Raw genomic sequence first — 18,850 nt, 5'->3', positions numbered from 1 at the left:
AGTCTGAAAACATGCCAAATCGCCATTCACTGCGGCCTTTCCCTTTCCTCTTCACTCAATACCGACTCTTGTTCCTTTGATCCATCTCCAGCTGTTCGTCCGAGAATGCAGTATCACTCCACGTTATCATCTCAGCAGCAGCAGGTATCTCTGGCTCATCGCTCTAAAGCTGCCTAAAGTTTGAACAAACTACTTTCTCCATTGCTTGCAGCCGTTGCTGACTCGGCGCCAGCAACGACCCAGATAGCCCGGCTCGGCGACACTTCACTACAAGCAATCAGCTGCAAAGAGATACTGTCTGCCATTGAAACACTGGTATCAACCCTCAGACCCGAGAGCCCAATTTTTGCAACATTTCATGATGGCAAAGTGCATGACGCTTGGTGGAGGTTCCTATGCTTTTCAGAAGCATCTCGTTGAGCCTGTGCTACTTGCCCTCTTCAAATGATGAGATTCTCGCGAACGACAAGAGAGGAGCTCTTGCGAAGGCCCTGAACAGAGGGAATACCTCCAGTGGTTTACCACCTCTTCAGATCCAATTTCCAACTCGTCCTATCGTCATTCATGCGGGAGCACAGCCGAATAACTCCCCTCATGCCGGCACGCTTGTTGTCTTTTGCTACCTTTTGCTTCGCTCAACAAGTTAAAAAGCGGATGGAAGAGGTGGCGGCAAATGCAGATCTTCAGCTACCTTCTGTCACGGTTGAAGTCACCTTTGTGGACACTGCGCCTGTCGAAGACTACGAGTTTAAATACCAGAAATCATACCGTGAAGTCCCTGATAATCTTGATATGCGCATGGTAGATTACAAACGGGTCCTTGATCTCCTATCTGAGTGGTCTGATATCAATTTCAAAATCGTCTATCAGTCGAAATTCTTGGGGGCAGATGGTGAAGGTTGGATGTAAGTAGCAATACCAGCCACTTTTGTTGGTTTTCACTGCGGCGCGTCCCGCTTGCGAGAGTAAAGTACGCAGAATTACACAATCCATACGTACAGTTCTGTTTACTTGGTACGACACCTCGAGCTCCCATGCTCTTTCTCTCTTCTTTCTTCTCCAACTTTCTTCCTTACTTTAACTCTTCTTTCCTTCTCAATTATATTCCACAAAATGGCGCCCTCACATCCCCCGCTGATAGGCAATGCGTCTTTCATGCAGACCACCCTGAACTACTCCGTTGTTCAAGGCGTCTCCAACGCCTCTAACCTTAAAACCTGATATGACCACTCGAATATTGAAGAGATCGCCGGCAGGCAAAAGCAAGCCGAAGGTCAAATCACCTGCCAAAGGAAACCCGGATCGAGTACTCACTGATGTGATCATGGCCATAAAACCAGTACATCTCGCGAATATTGCTAGTCGACAGAAGAATCATGAATATCGCAAGTATCGACTTAGAGACGGAGTGACCAGATTATGGTTCTATGAGACAGCCGATGCAGGTCAAGGCAGAGCATCCATTACGTGAGTTCTTTCAAACGTATTCTCTTCTTGGTTTTCTCGTTTCACCATTTCTTTTTTGTTATTTCTGCCTCTTGATTCTCATACTGATCCATCCAGACACATTGCTGTGATTCCCGCTACTACACGCCATGAGCGCCATGAGCCTGGCTCTGTCCCAACTGAGCCTTTTGGCATAGGCAACGAAGATTTCAACGCCGAGAAGAAAGAATCCAAGTATGGATATCCTATTCTTGAGCTCTACGAGCTAGTCCGCCCTGTGAACTTGTCCGAGATGAAGGCTCAATGGGGTATGGGTGGTGCACCTATGGGCTGGCGATATGTTGAGCGCGATATGTGGGAGAATAGATGGGGTGAAGGCCAAGACAGATCGGAGGAAGTAAGACGGGTCTTTTGATTATGGTGATCTTTGTCAATCATGAAACATGGAGAGGTCTCAATTCCCCTAATTCTCTCGTTGATAGTTTGAACCCAAGTGGATTGATACCCTTTTAGCGTGGCTTAGCCAAATCTACCGATCTCTACAGCAAAATCTTCCAGCCTTTTATCTCATTTTGTCTACACAAAATTCCTTGATGCCTTAATACCGATTGAAAACATGACGGTCAATAGGCAGATAACTCTCCCTAGGTTTGATGCTGATGCGATTTTGCGCTGCTGACATAGTAATGATGATGGCCTTTTTTATTCCCTGAAATCAGACCGTGAAGTCTCGCGCCACCCAGGTGCAGCTTTTCTCCAGCTGTCCTTTTGAGTGAACGTATTACGGTATTTGAAATATCATAATGACAAGCCGTCGAACGGGCCGAAGATAAACAGAAACAACACTTGGGACATCACAATGGAAAGATGATTTCATTGTTCAACAATGGAATTGTGTTTTCATTATGTCGCACACTCGCCGAATATTGAACATCAAATCTATAAAAGCTTACAGTGGCACTCTTATGACCAGTGCTAAGCCCGTGGCCTTGAACATCTTTCTCTTTCGTAGAGAAAACTGAAATTCTACCACGATGAATTCTCAACTCGCCTCGGGTTCGGTCCAAGCACGGGCCGAGGAACACTATACGCCGTATACTACTAATAATAGCTCTAGAAATGATCAGATATGCCATCCTTCCAAGATTGAACGACCTAGAACGCCATCACCGGACTCCAACTTTTATTATCAAACTTCCCAAGGCCGCGTGCCACGAAGTGAAATGGAGCCACTAGACCAGATGATATACGACCTTGAAGTCGAAAGGCTAACAAAACTAGAACTGCCCCACAAGAAAGACGTCATTGTAAGTGCCGAGTTTGAACGGCGAGAAAGGCTTGCAAAAATGGACAGGAATATCCACCACTTCAATTGGTTTGGACAGGCTGTCTATTACGCAAGCTCTACTCTCGCTGAACAATCACTCGTGGTGATCATGACAAACCCCAAGTTTGCTTCGAGAGCTGAGGACCTTTGGCTTTTCTCTATCTTGAATCGAGCGTACCTATACATTGACCCTGTTAGAGTTATTCTTAACATTCCTGATTGCAATGTTCTACCTAACCACTTGCTGCGGGGCTCGAATCTTGAGCACGTCATGAAAGGCCACGTTGTTAAGTATTATACTCCTCATGGTCTATGGATGTCAGACACACGCCCAAGGACCGGGGCAATTCAAATTGATCATGGTAACGTTGCTAACTACGTACTAAATAATGGTGTAGGAAACGGGTTTATTGACCAGGGGTATATCACTTCATGGAAGCAATGGCAAACTAAGTACAATATAGCCCGGGTTGAAGCCGAAGCATTAGCGAAAGGCCCCAGAAAGAAGAGACCCGGCCCGTCTCCTCTGAGACAACTTATGATAGCAGGGGCAGAAAACAGTCTTAGCCGGCCCGCGAATCATCGTAACACCAATTTCAGAAATATTAAGGCAAATTCAAGCAAAACGAAGAGAGTCCGGTTGGAATCACATACACAACCGATATCAGACAGTCATACCGTATTGAATGTCCAAACCATCTCTAGTTCTCAACCCACTTTGCCGATACTCCACAAGCCAAATGACATTGACTGGGATTTAGCCACTAATCCAGACACATACTACTCATTTCCATTTCCAGGACCAGGAAGACAAGAAGGTATGGGCATCAAGGGTGCATTTTGGAAAGCCTCGAAGTCCGCCTTCTCTTACCTTCGCTGCGGATCTGTTGATGGGGTAGAGTAAATATTAAAATTGCTATGAATGGACTGGGTTTCTATGAGCCAGAGAGATTACTGTATCGAGAGGAATAAAGTACTCGAAAGTCCAAATTTATTCATAATATAGCCACTTAATTGGTTGCATAAGAAATCATGGTCCAGCATCAAGAACATAAACTGCCAGTTAGAATCATCTAAACAGCGAATTGTAAATTTCTGTATCAACTTAAGGTCTTGAAGCAATCGTAGTTTATAGACGCCAATTCAACTTTAAGCAAGGCCACCAATGCAACGTCATTCAATCCCTGAAACACGAGTAAAACCCGTCAATCTCACTTTTGGGGGTTCAAGCGGCGTTCTGCCAATGCTACGAAGGGAACGACAACGCTTATCCTCGCATTATAAGTACTAATACTCCAGTCAAAAATAGAAAAGTATGCCCAGATTACTTGTTCTTCCTTGTCGACATCAATCTTAGCTTTCCAACGGTGAATCGCAAAAAAGAAACAAAGTCCATTTTCCCTACCAGGTTTAGTGGCTTATGCCGATCACTAGGGGGTGTGGAGAAAGCCCCGGGGCTGAAGTGCTGCAGAGCAGAGCACAGCCAGTCTTGGTTCGAGGAGAAAATAGCTGGCATTTCCTCATTCGGGGGATCGAATGCGAGGTTTCGATCTTGCACAAGAAAGGCTAATTATAAAGATTGCGGGAAACCCCTGCATCTTGTATAGTTTATACTCCCAACCACCTCATAATAACGACTGGCAGTATCCGTTGCCGTGATGAATTTGAAATTCCCAGCTCTCCTGACTGCTACTTCTGCGCTCCTCATGAATGGGGTTGTTGTCGCGCAGCCTACTCGTGTTATTGATACCGACTTTGCGGATCCATGTGTTATTCAGACGGACGATGGGTATTATGCTTTCGCGACCAGTGGAAACGGCGTCAATGTTCAAATTGCTTCATCCTCTGACTTTGCCTCTTGGAAACTACTTTCTGGCAATGATGCTATGCCAGGCCCCTTTCCAAGTTGGGTCGCCGGTACTCCTGCGATTTGGGCTCCCGATGTAATACAAAGGGTAAGCAATGTCACCATTATTTCTGAACAACTCTTAAGACAACCAGACTAACGCGTTCTAGGATGATGGCACTTTTGTCATGTACTTCTCTGCCGCGTCGGCCGATGATGATTCCAAGCACTGTGTTGGTGCTGCGACATCCTCTAGCATCACTGGGCCTTATACTCCCGAAGAAAATGCTCTCGCCTGCCCTCTTGACAAGGGTGGTGCGATTGATGCCGATGGCTTCAAGGATGGTGACACCTACTATGTTGTTTACAAGATCGACGGCAACAGTATCCAATCTGATTCCACCCCGCTTATGCTGCAAGGGCTCAACTCCGATGCCGTTACTGCGAATGGCGACCCAACCCAGCTGCTTGACCGTGATGATACGGATGGCCCGCTGATTGAAGCTCCTAGCTTAGCAAATGTGGATGGGACATACTACCTCTCCTTTTCCTCCAATGTTTACAGCACCAAGGATTACGATGTTAGTTATGCGACGGCTAGTTCCCTTACAGGTCCTTATACGAAGGCTCGAGATCCCGACGCCCCTCTGTTAGTCTCGGGTGATCCGAGCAATGTTGGAGATCTGGGAGGCCCTGGTGGATCTGATTTCAATTCAGACGGCTCCAAGATTGTATTCCACGCTTTTGAGAATGGGGAAAATATGGATAAGGGGCGTGCCATGTGGGTGGCCGACATCACTTGCGCCAACGGCGTGATTACCATTGATTGAGAAACTCCTATACCCCCTAAATACTCTATCAAATACAAGTTGATTTGTAGTCATTGAGAAGTATCCTCAAGGATTGTTGGTGAAGAACCATCTTGCAGTTCGATGTATAGTTAGTTAAGTTAATCCTAATGCCTTGATTATGAGGCAACAACTATAATATTCCCCGCCCCGTCTTCCTTTTTGAATCTTCATCTTCTATCCTTCGCGACTCAAAACGCCCAATGATTTGAAAAAAAAAAAATCAAGTTTAGACACTTCAGTACAATTGAAATGTCCCTATCCTCCAGGGACGCCTTAGAATTTCCTGAATCAGACAGGGCATTTCTAGAGCCTCAACTGCCACCACAAGATGGCTCAACCCCGCGTCCAGATATGCCCTTCACGACCCTCACATTCGCAACTTCACTTGACTCCTCATTAGCTCTATCTCCGGGCACACGGACTGTACTATCGGGTCCTCAATCAAAAGCCATGACACATTACCTTAGATCTCGACACGATGGCATTCTCATCGGGGTGGGAACTGCTCTCGCCGATGACCCGGGTCTCAATTGTCGCATTGCTGGTGTCGGGGGTTACGGGAAAGATGGCTTAGAAGGCCAACCGCGACCAATTGTCATTGATCCCAGTGCTCGATGGGAATTTTCCGATGAAAGCAAGTTATTTCAACTTTGCAGACAAGGTCGTGGCCGAGCGCCTTGGATCGTCACTTCTCTGTCAGAGGTACCAGCTCCAAAGCGAGAGCTGTTGGAGAAATATGGAGGGAAATTTCTTCAATTGAATATGACGAATCTAGATGATGGGCAACATCGAATCGATTGGTCTGACTTGCTTAGGACACTTCGTGCGAATGGCCTAAGAAGCGTTATGATCGAGGGCGGTGCACATGTGATCAATTCTTTGTTGGAGCCGAGATCAATGGCACTTGTCGATCGAGTAATTGTCACCATTGCACCGACGTGGCTCGGCCAAGGTGGAGTTGTTGTGTCTCCCCCAAGACGTTTTGATGAAGATGGCCACGCGATGTCAGCTGCTCGCCTGAAGAATGTGAAATGGTATCCATTTGGAGAGGATGTTGTTCTTTGTGGAGAAGTGAGAATTTAATAGTTTTAAGTCATAATAGAAGACATTACCTAATATCAAATAGGTAGTTGATGGATAGATCAAGATTCATTCGTGGCTGGTGTTGGTAGAAGACACTTGGGCATAAAGCAGGGCTGCGATGTATATATTGGGATATTAGAAGGGTTTGCATGACAATTTGAACTTTTAAATTATGAATGAAGCCATGAGATTTGTCTAATAACCATTGTAATCAGAGAATAGGTATTCTCTGATTGCAATGTCCATACTTAGTGTCAAGTCTACTACATAATACGTGAATTGTATTGATGACTGATTCAAGTTTGATATTAAATCATCTTCGGCAGGGTTGACTCGCACAGCCACATCGTTCATCCACGCACGCATTCTCAACCTTCGACGGTTTGTTCTGCCAAACTTGCGCGGTCGGAATCCACTTTTGGTCTCCGAGTCCTGGCGACCACTACTGATGATTCCATTCTGACAGCCTCACTCAGGATATGTCCATGTATTAAAGGCCGGCAACTTGCAGAAAGCTGGCGATCTAAGCATTCTACTTCCCCGGCTCGTCGAAGCCCACTGAAGTATGGAATTTCTCGGATTGCCCTTTGAATTGATTCTCGACATCTGGGATACTCTAGCGACCATATCCGACAAAAATGCCTTTACTCAGACTTGCAGGCTCTTTCATAACAACCTTAATTCAAGGTTATATCGTCAGGCCGTAACGCAACGGTGTCATGGTGTCGTCGATCGGGCTGTTCGCTCTTGTGGAGTGGCCACTTTGAAGAAGATGTTGTCTGCAGGCCTTAATCCCAATGACTCATTATCCGGCGATGAATCACTGTTGACTATAGCAGTTGAAGCTGGCGTTCTTGAGAATGTCAGGACGTTAATTGATGCGGGGGCAGATGTCGACGCTATGGGTCGATTTGGAAACTCCGTGGCATCATCGGCGGTTTACACAGGACATGCGGATATCCTCGAACTTCTGTTTGAAAAGGGAGCATCAATCAACTTTAAAGTTTATGAGGAGCCTCCACTTTTAGCAGCTACTCAATTTCGACACGAAGATGTCGTGGAGGTTCTTTTGGCGTGGAACGTGGATATTAATGAAGCAGGGACACCCGATGCATACAGTGGAACTCCATTAGCATGGGCTGCACGTATTCCCGACGAGAATATATTTTATCAGCTATTTCACGCTAAAGCCAAAACCGATTTCATCGCACCGGATGGCATGACTCTTCTGCACTGGGCGGCCAAGGGTGGTAATGAGCAAATCGTGTCAACGATCTTGGAGGAGGGTGCCGATCCTCACGTAGCAGACACCTGGGGAACTACACCATTGGCATCTGCATTCTCTGGGTTGCGCTACAGTCGGGGCCCTGAGATTGTCAAGATCTTCATGAAACACAATGTTGATATCGAACGCAGAATCGATGCAGACGGTAACACCGCTCTGTGTCTTGCTGCCTCACTAGGACTTACCGAGCCAATGCAACTTTTGTTGGAAGCCAATGCAGACCCCTCGGCGAAAAATAGAAAAGGTCAAACACCTATCCATCTTGCTACACAAAAAGGGTTCATACATGCTGTTTATGCGGTGCTGAAGTATGGACAACGTGATGGAGTTAGTTCGAACCCTGTGAGCTTTATCGATGAACCTGATGAGAAAGGCCGCACCCCTCTCTTTCTTGCGACACTATATTCACAAAAGGACATCGTTGAACTGCTTCTATACTACGGGAGCTCAGCCCAACAAACCGCAACCTTCGCGAATCGCACTCCATTATCAGCCACCCAGGAACACCTGCAGACTTCATACGGGAGTAATGACGAGGATGTACATGCTACATGGAAACTACTTAATCAAGAGTCCATCCAGGTGATAGACTGTGAGAAAATGAGGACAACTGTCCGAGAATGGGAGGATTTCGAGGCAACGTGCGATACATGCGAATCGCCAATCTCTTCATATGATACCCTCTATCATTGCGATATATGCGCACAGAACAACTTCGATCTTTGCCAAGAATGTGTTAGTGACGGCGAGACCTGCCTTGATCGAACCCATACTTGGCGAAGAATGATCATAGTGGGCGACCGCTGGAAATATGTTTCTGATTCTCTCGACCAGGAATCAACTATGGAAGAATTTGCCCATCTCCGTGTAACGTAAGCAATATACAAAGTGCGGATGTGCCGTTAATGTTGGAAAGAATGTGTATACCGTATACAATACTATGAATTTAGGGTAAATCCATAGTACTAATCTGATTCCATGCATAAGTATTAGTGCCCTATAGTAGTAGCGGCCTAGAGCCTACCTAAGCCAATAGGTATTGTCCGCTCTACCGAGTCTGTTTGTGAATGTCAGTGTATGTCCTGGAGAATGGTCATGTCAAATATACGATATATTAGTGTACTTATCATTCCATTCTCAATTAGGACACCTAAGTCTTTATCCGAGATGAATGGGTGCCTTGAAAAGGCAGCACGATGTATATCCGATTTTATCCCGGCCAGCTTCCTGAGTAAGACAGACGTGGATGGGAAACAATTGTAACGAGTAGATTGGATTGGATTCTAAGTTAGTGAGGATGAGAGGCCGCCCACATAATTAATCACCTAGGAAACTCTTTAAGTCATCTGACCAGGACCGTAAGATCCCGGTTCTTAGAAACCAGCCCTTCCGCGAAAGCGGCGCCCACACCGCCCCCACTCAACTTCCCTTCAACCAATCGCACTCATTCATCATCACCCTCTAGTTAAGACTTCAACTAATTGTACTCATCCATCATCAATCCCCTTCTCAACTGTTACAGCAATTCGGCCGTCTTGCTTTTCCTGGAACTACTATATCCTCCAGACTGGCTTCAAACATATCCCAATCTGGATAATCGGCCGAATGTCAGTATCTCTAAAGACGGGAAGATGAATCCTTGTATATCTTCTAATCTTTTCAATACTCATAATCAAACTAGAAACTGGATCGGAAATTGAATAGTTACGCACCACTTGAATCTACGGACAAAAAAAAAGACTTTCTCCGTGACTTCTTCAGGATCCTTCCTCCTATCTGGTGGACGTTTCAGGGTCTGCAAACGATGAGAAGCTTCGCCAACTGGTTCAAAGCATCAGAACTGGTTTATTGATTCCTATGAAAGCACAGGGTGGCAAGACACCCACTGAAATTACCCCGTCTCCGCATTCTGGTGTTGAAGATTCAATTGAGAATCTCAAAAGTCTAAACATCGAGCCTATCAGTAGAAGTTCCCAGTCGCAACTACGGCACCGGTGCTTAGAACGAGATGGCAACAAATGTCTTGCAACGGGGTATTACAGTCACGGCCACGCTCATCCACGGAACGCAATAATGACCCATCTTGAAACTTGCCATATTATTCCATTTGCACTCGGGTCCTTTCAGACCAATAACAGCGAGGCAGTGGACAGACATGCAAAGATTTGGGTTAAGCTCAGACGCTATTTTCCAGTTCTTCGTGATATGTCCTTTAACTCAGATTATATCAATTCGGAAAAGAATGTTCTCATGCTAGATTCTCTACTTCACATCGAATTTGGTCAATTCAGACTTATTTTTCAAAGAACCGGAGCTGCTCATCAATATTGAATCAAGACCTTTCCAGATACTGCCACAGGACCAATCCGAAGTTTACCTAAGAATCGGCTTGTCAAATTCAGAATTCACAAAGGAAGTTGGGAACTTCCAGATTCTGAACTTCTCGAAATCCACGCTTGTATTGGAAACTTTCTACATATGAGTGGCCAGGCAGAGAGAATCGACAAGACCCTGAAAGATTTTGAAGACTGTGGTGGACTTGCCTCGAGTGGAAACACCAACGTCGGAGATCTTCTTGCGGCGAGCAGTCTCTCATTATTACATCTGGACATCAACGAAACATCCGATTCCCAAAATTCCACAGCACAGCCATGTCCTCCAGAGAAGCAAAATACAGTGAGCGGTCTCTCACCGCTACCCTCGAGTGTCGACGAAACGTGCGATTCACAAAAGTTTACAGAGAAACAACGTCCTACGGAGAAACAAGGACGTCTACAAGGGAAATCTTCTGACACTGAGAATAAACCATGGTCATACTAACTTGCATAAAAGGGAAAGCGGTTGTCACTGTCGCAGTTACAGGTTCGGCAAGATAACGGACCGGACCACTATCTTTAGCTTCTTAGTTCTGATCTCATCAACAGGGAGATCCAGTATTATTGATTCGGCTGTCCTCGTTTTCCGTAATTGTCGCATGGTGTGGCACGCAGGCTGTTCCTCTTCCTCTTCTCACCGTCTAGGCGGTATCGATCCATTCAAAACATAGTCACGTAGCCTACTTACTGAATGAATCATCCTTCTCTTTTCTCGCTTCCACTGTAGGCCACTACCACACATGGCCTTTTAAATAGTCATGATCAGCTTTGGCTTGGGTGGGGGTTCACACCGTTAATGATCGAATATTTCCTTGGATTCGGCTCCTTCTTCGGAGCCTGGCAATTTTATGCCAGCCAATTTTGGCTCCGTATTCAGCACGCTACCCCTATCGCTGTGGCGCTCTATCATATCCCTAATGCTCTGGTGGGAGTACTTGCAACCTGGGTTGTTAGTCGGACACTCCACCTCGTGCCTAGTCATTATATCTACGCCTGCTCTATGTTTGCTTTCACATTGGGACCCGCATTTTTCCTCCCACAAACCGCAACGACAACCTATTGGGCCCTTTCTCTCCCCGGAGTCGCATTGGTGACATTTGGCCCCGATTTGGCGTTCGCCGCAGCTTCAATTTTCATTACTAGCAATGTTGCTCGATCCTATCAAGGAAGTGCAGGAAGCCTTCTTGTTACCAACTAGAATCTTTCGTCAGCGATCATGATTAGTATAGCGAACGCGATTGGCACGCGTGTTGATCGAGGCGCCGATGGAGAGGTGGGACTTGAGGGGCTTCGAGCTATTTGGTGGTTTGCATTGGGAGCCCAGTTAACAGCAGCCTTGGTGACTGTCGTGTGGGTGAGGATACCCAAGGAGGAAGAAAAGGAGCATGTAACTTGACCGGATTTTGATACTTAAGGTCGTTAACATGTACAAAAAGCACCTTCCATAGAGCATAACGATGTAACTACTAGATGCAGTACAAGTATAGTACACTTGTACTGGTTATTTTGCCTACACCGCTAAGAGTTAGTATTCCAAATTCCCATTAACATTATCCCTTATAACCAGTATCTTTATTTTTGCACGGGTCCATAGCCAGCATGCTGTACTGCAGAAAGGAGTAACCAGGTGGAAGACTGTCGTAATCGGTCAGCGTCATGGACGAGCCTTGCGGAGGACGAATATGTCAACCGGGCAGTCAGCAAGGTCGATCATTCATAGAAATTACGATGTGCTCTCTGCAGTAGCGATTGGACATGTCATTGAATCTCCACTAGTCGTATCTGGGATTTTCCCATTTTGGTATAAGTTTGGGGCCAAATTTGTAAGATGCAGGCATCAGCCAGACTGCACTTGGGCTTCTACCTAGGACTTTACCCATTTTTGTTCTATCTTTGGGGCCGAAATCCTATTTGTGTTTGATCAGATACCCTTTTGTCGGTCGTCCCTGGATTTGTTTGTTAGATCGTTCTTATTTGCTTGGCCCCACCGTCTAAAACGACCTCCAGGATTGGGTGTTTGTAACTGATGTGCTTATTGCACTCCACCTTGGCCTATTGAGTCATATTCCCTGCTTGGTTTCTGTAATAGCGACAATTGTCTGGCCTCCCCAGGAAAGATCTAACATTCAAGCCACCGGCCCGAATGATCCTTGGCACAAACGTCTCTCATCAACGGCATATAATGCGGGTCATGTTCCATAACGCAGCCTTTGGAAATTCATTCCCAGGCACACAACTGGTGCTGACCTTACCTGTGGACTCTTCATTTGAGGATTCAGTGTGACTTTAGGAAAGAAACCACTGAAGCGACCTCTCCAAGCCCAAACATCGAAGCCACCGACGTTCTTTATATCACAATGACAGTCCCATCTGACCCAAAAATTGATGGCTTCGAGGTTATCCAAACTTCTTACAAAAAGATCGAAGACCATAGAATCCGTTGTGATATCCTGATCCCGAAGGCGAAACATGAAAGGAAAAGACCAGTAATTATCAATTTCCACGGTGGTGGCCTCGTATGTACATCTGGAGCAAACGATTGAAATCACATCCACGAATAGCAATGAGCTCACAACTTTCTAGGTCGTCGGAGACTCTCTCTTGATGTTCATATGGCCCACCTGGTTGTCCGAGCTAGCTCTTACATACGGAGCGCTTATCATAAGCCCGAACTATCGCCTCATGCCCGAAGCAACGAGTACTGAAATATTCCAAGATATTGAAGATTTCTGGACTTGGATCCACAGCCCAGCACTCAGTGATCTTTTGGAAGGTCACTCCACCCCCACAGAGATAGATCTTGGCCACATAATGACAGTTGGTGGGTCAGCTGGAGGTACGCTTAGCCTTTACCTCGCTCTGGCGTACCCAACGAAGATATGCAGCGCGGTTGCCGCATACCCGGGCACCAATCTGGCTTCTAAGGCATATACAGAGCCTCGAGCAGGACCTGTCTGGGGTCAAAATGTGGCAGAGTCAGTGTTCCATAACATCATGAAAACAGCAAATATAGGAGCCCCCGTATCATCGATTGTGTCCCCGGAACGATCAGCGTTTATGATTGCTTGCATCCAACACGGGCATCTTGGGCGTCTTTATGCATTGGGCTCAGAGAATACACCTCGTGAAGTTCTTTCTCCGATAGTGAGACTGGAAAAGTCAGGGGGCAGGGTCCCTAAAGGTGGTATTGTGGTCATACAGGGGCGTGAGGATACTGTTATTCCGATGGCTGAAACAGAGGAGTTTGTTGCACAGGCGCGCAAACTGACCTCTGCTTATGATATTGTATTTGTTGATCAAGACGGAGAGCACGGTTTTGATCTCAATTCAAAATTGGACGATGCGTGGTTACAACAGGCGTTGAAAAGAGCCATTGAAACATGGGTGGAGTAAATTGGTTGGATACACGCCAATTCGAAGCTATACCGAAGTAGCTTGTGATATTCAATCATAATCTTTTACATGTTTAAATCGAGATTGAATGAAACGCCTCCTCTGTAATGCTCTGGGATTTGAACAATTCGCACATTAGAACTACTAATGATCTCGAAAGTCGCCAACTTGCTAGTAATTTTCGACTGTGATGTAAACAATATGATGCCCGACAATGGCACCCTTGCCATTGCCATAGTGGACTATGTATATAAGCGCCCTGCCAGAATGCAAACGATGAAAATTCTATATACACATCCATGATTAAAATCACGCAATATCACTTCCCTATCCCGATCTCTTGCACTTCACTGTTCTTTTTGATGGCTGAACCAATAGAAGAAGTCCCAATCTCATAAATTTCATTCGAATCAAGCATTTCTGTCATCGGCTCCTGAGAGTCCTGTTTCTTTTTAGACAAATTCGCGATTTTCTTTCGTAGAAACACGAGCAGCAAAATTAAAAGAGCAGCAATGCATCCCACGACAATTCCAGCAATTGCTCCCCCCCGAAAGTGCAGAAGTATCAGACTTGGAGCTTGATGAATGGGTGTCAGGCGATATTGTGCTTGTGGAACTGGGGAATATTGATGTTGTCGTTTTCATGGTGCGGTCTGATGTAGAATCTAGTGAGAGTTTACATTAATCGAGATATCTCAAGATACAAAGTGTACTTAGGAAATGGCTTCGATGGGCCACTCACCTGTAGTACTACTGGTAATAGTAGTGGTAGCAAGTACTATTTCCTCGCGATATATGGTGTCATAAAACCAATCCTTGGCGCACATATACCTTGTAACTACGTCATCATCATTTGATAATGTACGTGATACAGTCATTGTAAAGCAATCCACTGTGCTTGCGCTGCGTTTTTGGGCATGTGAGTCCTCGTAGTGAAGATGGCGATTGAGATAGAAGGGGAGAAATGAATGCCTACCATTCTTGGGTTTGCCCGTCATCGTAGGTCAGAATTTTATCCTTGCAAGCCGCGGCCACTGCTGTCGCCTCTGGATTTAAACAGTCGGCATATGGGCTTGTAATCGAGAAGGTTTGTGGATCAGGGCAGGTAATAGCCCTCCCTGCATTGGGTCAGTATTTCGGTCTCACTGGCGCTGAAATAACTCATTGTTGTGGCGAACCTGATGTTTGGCCTCCATAATACCATCCTTGAAGAATTGCTTGTATATCATCTGTCGAACCAGTGGTTGTCGGGGCTTCTAAAAACGCAGTAGTTGTCGGTAGAGTAGTTTGCGGGACTTCCATATTGCGGCGAGATTTGACGTGGCCTTATTCGGCCTTGAGATCTATCTCGCGATACTTTCGATCTTGTTAATAACCGCAGATTTGATGGAGATAATCAGGGAGCAAACCTTCATAGAATAGTCCCAAGGTTGTTTGAGACCAGACCAGACCGAATCCACTATTTCAAGCCACGAAGAAGCGCGATATGCGCGCCACCAATTCTCTTGTATAAGCGTCCGAACGCCTGTATCGAAACCATACGTTGATCTGGCGTGTAGATATTGCGAATGGGTTGAGAAAATTCGCAGAGTTGCCTCGGGTTCCTGGGCCGTGACGGGGCCCCGGGCTTATTATTGCGGGTGTTCCTGGAAAAAAGACGTCCCTAAAAAGGGGACTACTAACTTTCATGTCCAATGAAATTAGTTCGCTGTTTGAGATACGAAATTAGCTTGTCTGGGCACCTGGCTAGGGCATGCACTAATAACCTCAAGTCCCTCAAATCTGGGGGCCAATTTGATCAGATGATACAGTATGCTCAATTCTCAATGGTAGCATATCGCAATTAGCTCCGAAGGGTCGTTCATAAGTTCCGCATATCTCGAAAAGAGAAATTGAAAGGGATCGGAAGATTAAACAAGCAATGTGAGACCATTTGGGATGCATCGGGATCTTGACAAGTGAAATATCCGCAGGCGGAGGTCAGACGTGATCTAAATCAAGATCCAAGCGAAAGTGATGATACTTTGAAAAACCAAAGCTACTGTTTCCGAAAAATAGCTGACACCTTCATTCTCGCTCTATTGAATAAGTTTGAGACCTACTGAGACTCATTTCCATACAAATAGTGGATGGAAGCCCTAGAACCAACCTGTACGACCCAACTACTTCCTGGCGGTTGGAGATGCCAAGAAGGCCTAAACGCGGGGGCGAAATGAATGGATTCGTGACTATGTACATATCTCGTCGGATCCGGAAATAGTTCAGAGATTATCTTGACAGCGCTATTCCGTTATAGGAAGCAGTATGAAATCTAAGTACTACAGCGCCCGCAGTAGGTAGTCGACACCTTGCCCCCCCCACCCCCGTCATACAATATCGTATACAATACCCCTGAGCCCCTATCCCCTACCAAAATATATATCAATATCATACAATTTGCCTACCTACCAATTTACCCACCAATTTACCTTGCCAATATTGCATCTAAAATACCGTCTTCTAAACAACAAGCTCGCTATACTATTCGATCTACCAGTCGACCTACTCACAAAAAAACAAATAGCTAGAGGCCGCAAACAAATGCTATCACATGTGCAAATATTATCTATTATTGAGTGGATTCGAGTTTTATTTAAACGGCGTGTGATGGTAGTTGATGAGATTGTTCGTTGTTTGAATCTACCAGTATTTCCTTCAACTCTACAATAGACGTCAAAACGATCTCTGAAAGAATATCAATTGGTAGCTCATCCTGCTGCTATCAAACCTGTCTTAAAACCAGATCACGATCAGAAATGACTCGAAATTATCTTCATGAGATCAGTTTTCAACAAACCGATCATTCTATTGTGTCTCCTGATCTCAATCCTCGCAAATTAGGCCATATGGCAGAGGATTCATGGGAGCAAATCCCTGAATCATATTTATAGCCTCACGGAATCAATACCTAAACGTGTAAGACAGGTAGGTTGGGGCCGGGGGGGGGGGGGGTTTGATTTATATAGTTTATTAGATAGAGGATTTATCATCAGATTGATGTAAATTGATTGTTTTATTACATTCATATGCCGGCAGAAAAAAATGGATCCTAGGGGCGGTTAACTCTCCTGCGGGCGCCCTGTACTTATAGGTTGGTTAGCCTTGAAAGGTTTCAAGGCTAACCGAATATCGTCGTGGGAGAAACATCAATTCCCCACACCCAGATGCCCCTCAAGCTTCAGGCTACGAGTGGGGTGTTAATTCCGAGCGCGCCAGCTTTGTTTTGCTTTCACTTTTAGTCTTCATTTTTATCAACCTCCCGTAGTCATCTCACTGGCAAATAATCACGATGTCATCTTCCATCCCGGCAACTGATGGATATGTCAATTTATCGTTGCTCGATGGGGGTAGCATGACAGGTTTAACGTCCTTGATGCACGCTGGATCTCCACCAGATCAATTTCGGCTTTATGATTGGGTATTTTATGCTTATAACCCAAAGAAAGATAGACATCTGGTCTGGGACCTTGGCATGGCAGCCGTATGTTATTCCAGATACAATAAGATGAATACTCTTGTTAACAATAGCTAGAGCAAAGACGAATATCCTCCATTCGTTCGCGAGGTCTACTGGGAAAAATTGGGAATAACACCACCAAGCGAGCCGGTTCACCAGCAGATTACGAGAAGACATGCCACAATACCATCGCAAGTAGATGCGGTGGTATTCAGGTATAGCATTCTTCCATTCATCTACCCCAAGAAAGGTCAGGAACTAATGAATATCGAAAAGTCATGCACATTTTGATCATTGTTACCCTATGCGTGATATTTTCCCAAATGCCATTGGCTATTTTGGACCGGGGACACAGGAATTTTGTAGTCCGGGACATCTGGGAGACCCATCATCTCAATGGGATGGGCGGTTTTTTGATCCAATCAACTCAACCGAGCGCTGGGAAACACTTGCTGGGCCATGGGTACCTTTTGGACATTTCGAAAAAGCCATGGACTTTTTCGGAGACGGAAGTTTCTGGATCATACAAGCACCTGGTCATATGCCTGGTAATTTGTGTGCTTGCGCTCGCCTTGAGAACGGGGAATGGGTTCTCTTAGGTTCAGATTGCTGTCATTCAAGGTATGTCTTGCTTGCATGGAAGCAAATTGTCAGTATAGGTGAAACTGAAGTATGATTATATGATGAAATAGATCACTGCTGGATGGAACGCATGATTTTGCTGAATTCCTACTTCCCGATGGAAGTCGAGGATGTTTACACATGGATCTCCCTGCAGCGAAAGCTACTGTTGCACGGGTGAAAGCAATGGAAAGCGATTTTGGTTTCCACATTGCACTTGCACATGATGCCTCTTGGATGATAAGCGACAGCAACCCAGTATTGGCGTCCTTGATTGAGCCAGAATTTCTCCGCAATGCGCAAAGAATGTGTCCCAAGAATGCCATTTTGTAATGGACGCGGGATATCAATGCCCAGCAAGATGTCTTTTCCAGGAGTATCAAGCTGCTAGTATTTACTTTGAGTGCTCAGTCGTTGCAGTGAAATCATCTCGAATTGCGAAACCTGACATTATAGAAATGCTGTATTGGATACTTAGTAATTGCCGTCAGCTGCTTTTTATTTTCAATGCAAACTAGTTGATGCTATCAGTAGTTGCATCGGAAATTAGTTGTAGATTATTCCAAAGTCTGTAGAGGTATCGGCTAGACTAAAGTGGAAAGGCGTAGTGAACAGGGGATCATCCTATCATCCTCGGAACATGTCGATCATTGCGCTTATGGACACATACCAAACACTTTCCGGAGAAGTGATGAAGGTTCAACAGGGAGCCGTGGTACATACATACAAGGATCAAACCTCAACCCCGTAAACGTTCAAGCAGAGGCTAGAGTAAAAGATCTTCATCGTTTGACCAATTGCAAATACAATTGCGCCAGATGCTCAAGTTAATTTGATCCAGATGCGCGGACGCGGCAGTCATGGTTCTCCGCTGTGGAGACTCGACAGCATTATTGAATACCAGTGGCAATTGAGTGGGGGTCATTTGAGAGTTGTGTTGTCTCAGGAGATTAGATTGAATTTATTTCGGGGTTCAGCTGCTCTGTATAATCATATTTGCCACTAGAGAAGAAAGCGATGACTCAAATTTGGAATGCATAAATTCAACTATCCGAGTTGGGGCGACACGGAGGAGCAACGAGGTCAGATCTTGTCTCAGGGGAATTGCACGTCACTTCAAGTCTGAGG

General features: G+C 45.5%; 11 protein-coding genes across 11 annotated transcripts; all 11 read left to right on the top strand.

Moving 5' to 3' along the window:
- Positions 1–594: 594 nt before the first annotated feature.
- N7469_001104 (uncharacterized protein) lies at positions 595–1,861 on the top strand (the record flags this gene model as incomplete). Its single annotated transcript, XM_056640024.1, has 3 exons — positions 595–905; positions 1,246–1,467; positions 1,564–1,861. The coding sequence occupies 3 exons, from the start codon at positions 595–597 to the stop codon at positions 1,859–1,861; spliced, it is 831 nt and encodes a 276-aa protein (XP_056505781.1).
- A 2,570-nt stretch (positions 1,862–4,431) lies between these two features.
- On the top strand, positions 4,432–5,449 carry N7469_001103 (glycoside hydrolase family 43 protein; the record flags this gene model as incomplete). Its single annotated transcript, XM_056640023.1, has 2 exons — positions 4,432–4,728; positions 4,790–5,449. The coding sequence occupies 2 exons, from the start codon at positions 4,432–4,434 to the stop codon at positions 5,447–5,449; spliced, it is 957 nt and encodes a 318-aa protein (XP_056505780.1).
- A 270-nt stretch (positions 5,450–5,719) lies between these two features.
- On the top strand, positions 5,720–6,553 carry N7469_001102 (RibD family protein; the record flags this gene model as incomplete). Its single annotated transcript, XM_056640022.1, has 1 exon — positions 5,720–6,553. The coding sequence occupies one exon, from the start codon at positions 5,720–5,722 to the stop codon at positions 6,551–6,553; it is 834 nt and encodes a 277-aa protein (XP_056505779.1).
- Positions 6,554–7,325: 772 nt separating this feature from the next.
- Positions 7,326–8,714, top strand: N7469_001101 (uncharacterized protein; the record flags this gene model as incomplete). The annotated part of the gene is made up of 1 exon (XM_056640021.1): positions 7,326–8,714. The coding sequence occupies one exon, from the start codon at positions 7,326–7,328 to the stop codon at positions 8,712–8,714; it is 1,389 nt and encodes a 462-aa protein (XP_056505778.1).
- A 647-nt stretch (positions 8,715–9,361) lies between these two features.
- Positions 9,362–9,690, top strand: N7469_001100 (uncharacterized protein; the record flags this gene model as incomplete). The annotated part of the gene is made up of 2 exons (XM_056640020.1): positions 9,362–9,445; positions 9,520–9,690. Coding segments are annotated over 2 exons (255 nt in total), but the record flags the coding sequence as incomplete, so codon positions are not given.
- Positions 9,691–9,695: 5 nt separating this feature from the next.
- N7469_001099 (HNH endonuclease signature motif containing protein) lies at positions 9,696–10,658 on the top strand (the record flags this gene model as incomplete). The annotated part of the gene is made up of 2 exons (XM_056640019.1): positions 9,696–10,119; positions 10,186–10,658. The coding sequence occupies 2 exons, from the start codon at positions 9,696–9,698 to the stop codon at positions 10,656–10,658; spliced, it is 897 nt and encodes a 298-aa protein (XP_056505776.1).
- Positions 10,659–11,009: 351 nt separating this feature from the next.
- Positions 11,010–11,411, top strand: N7469_001098 (transporter; the record flags this gene model as incomplete). Its single annotated transcript, XM_056640018.1, has 1 exon — positions 11,010–11,411. One exon carries the CDS (start codon positions 11,010–11,012, stop codon positions 11,409–11,411), a length of 402 nt encoding a protein of 133 aa, XP_056505775.1.
- An 18-nt stretch (positions 11,412–11,429) lies between these two features.
- Positions 11,430–11,609, top strand: N7469_001097 (uncharacterized protein; the record flags this gene model as incomplete). The annotated part of the gene is made up of 1 exon (XM_056640017.1): positions 11,430–11,609. The coding sequence occupies one exon, from the start codon at positions 11,430–11,432 to the stop codon at positions 11,607–11,609; it is 180 nt and encodes a 59-aa protein (XP_056505774.1).
- Positions 11,610–12,570: 961 nt separating this feature from the next.
- On the top strand, positions 12,571–13,606 carry N7469_001096 (uncharacterized protein; the record flags this gene model as incomplete). The annotated part of the gene is made up of 2 exons (XM_056640016.1): positions 12,571–12,729; positions 12,797–13,606. 2 exons carry the CDS (start codon positions 12,571–12,573, stop codon positions 13,604–13,606), a joined length of 969 nt encoding a protein of 322 aa, XP_056505773.1.
- A 3,327-nt stretch (positions 13,607–16,933) lies between these two features.
- On the top strand, positions 16,934–17,322 carry N7469_001095 (uncharacterized protein; the record flags this gene model as incomplete). Its single annotated transcript, XM_056640015.1, has 2 exons — positions 16,934–17,125; positions 17,173–17,322. 2 exons carry the CDS (start codon positions 16,934–16,936, stop codon positions 17,320–17,322), a joined length of 342 nt encoding a protein of 113 aa, XP_056505772.1.
- An 83-nt stretch (positions 17,323–17,405) lies between these two features.
- On the top strand, positions 17,406–18,055 carry N7469_001094 (uncharacterized protein; the record flags this gene model as incomplete). The annotated part of the gene is made up of 2 exons (XM_056640014.1): positions 17,406–17,722; positions 17,794–18,055. 2 exons carry the CDS (start codon positions 17,406–17,408, stop codon positions 18,053–18,055), a joined length of 579 nt encoding a protein of 192 aa, XP_056505771.1.
- Between the last annotated feature and the right edge of the window lie 795 nt (positions 18,056–18,850).

Source organism: Penicillium citrinum (assembly GCF_028827155.1).
Source record: "Penicillium citrinum strain IBT 23319 chromosome Unknown utg000001l:1.0-4955037.0:1.0-4956770.0, whole genome shotgun sequence".
Classification (NCBI taxonomy): domain Eukaryota; kingdom Fungi; phylum Ascomycota; class Eurotiomycetes; order Eurotiales; family Aspergillaceae; genus Penicillium; species Penicillium citrinum.
Note: the sequence above shows the minus strand (reverse complement) of the source record. Positions and strands in the feature narration are given on the sequence as shown.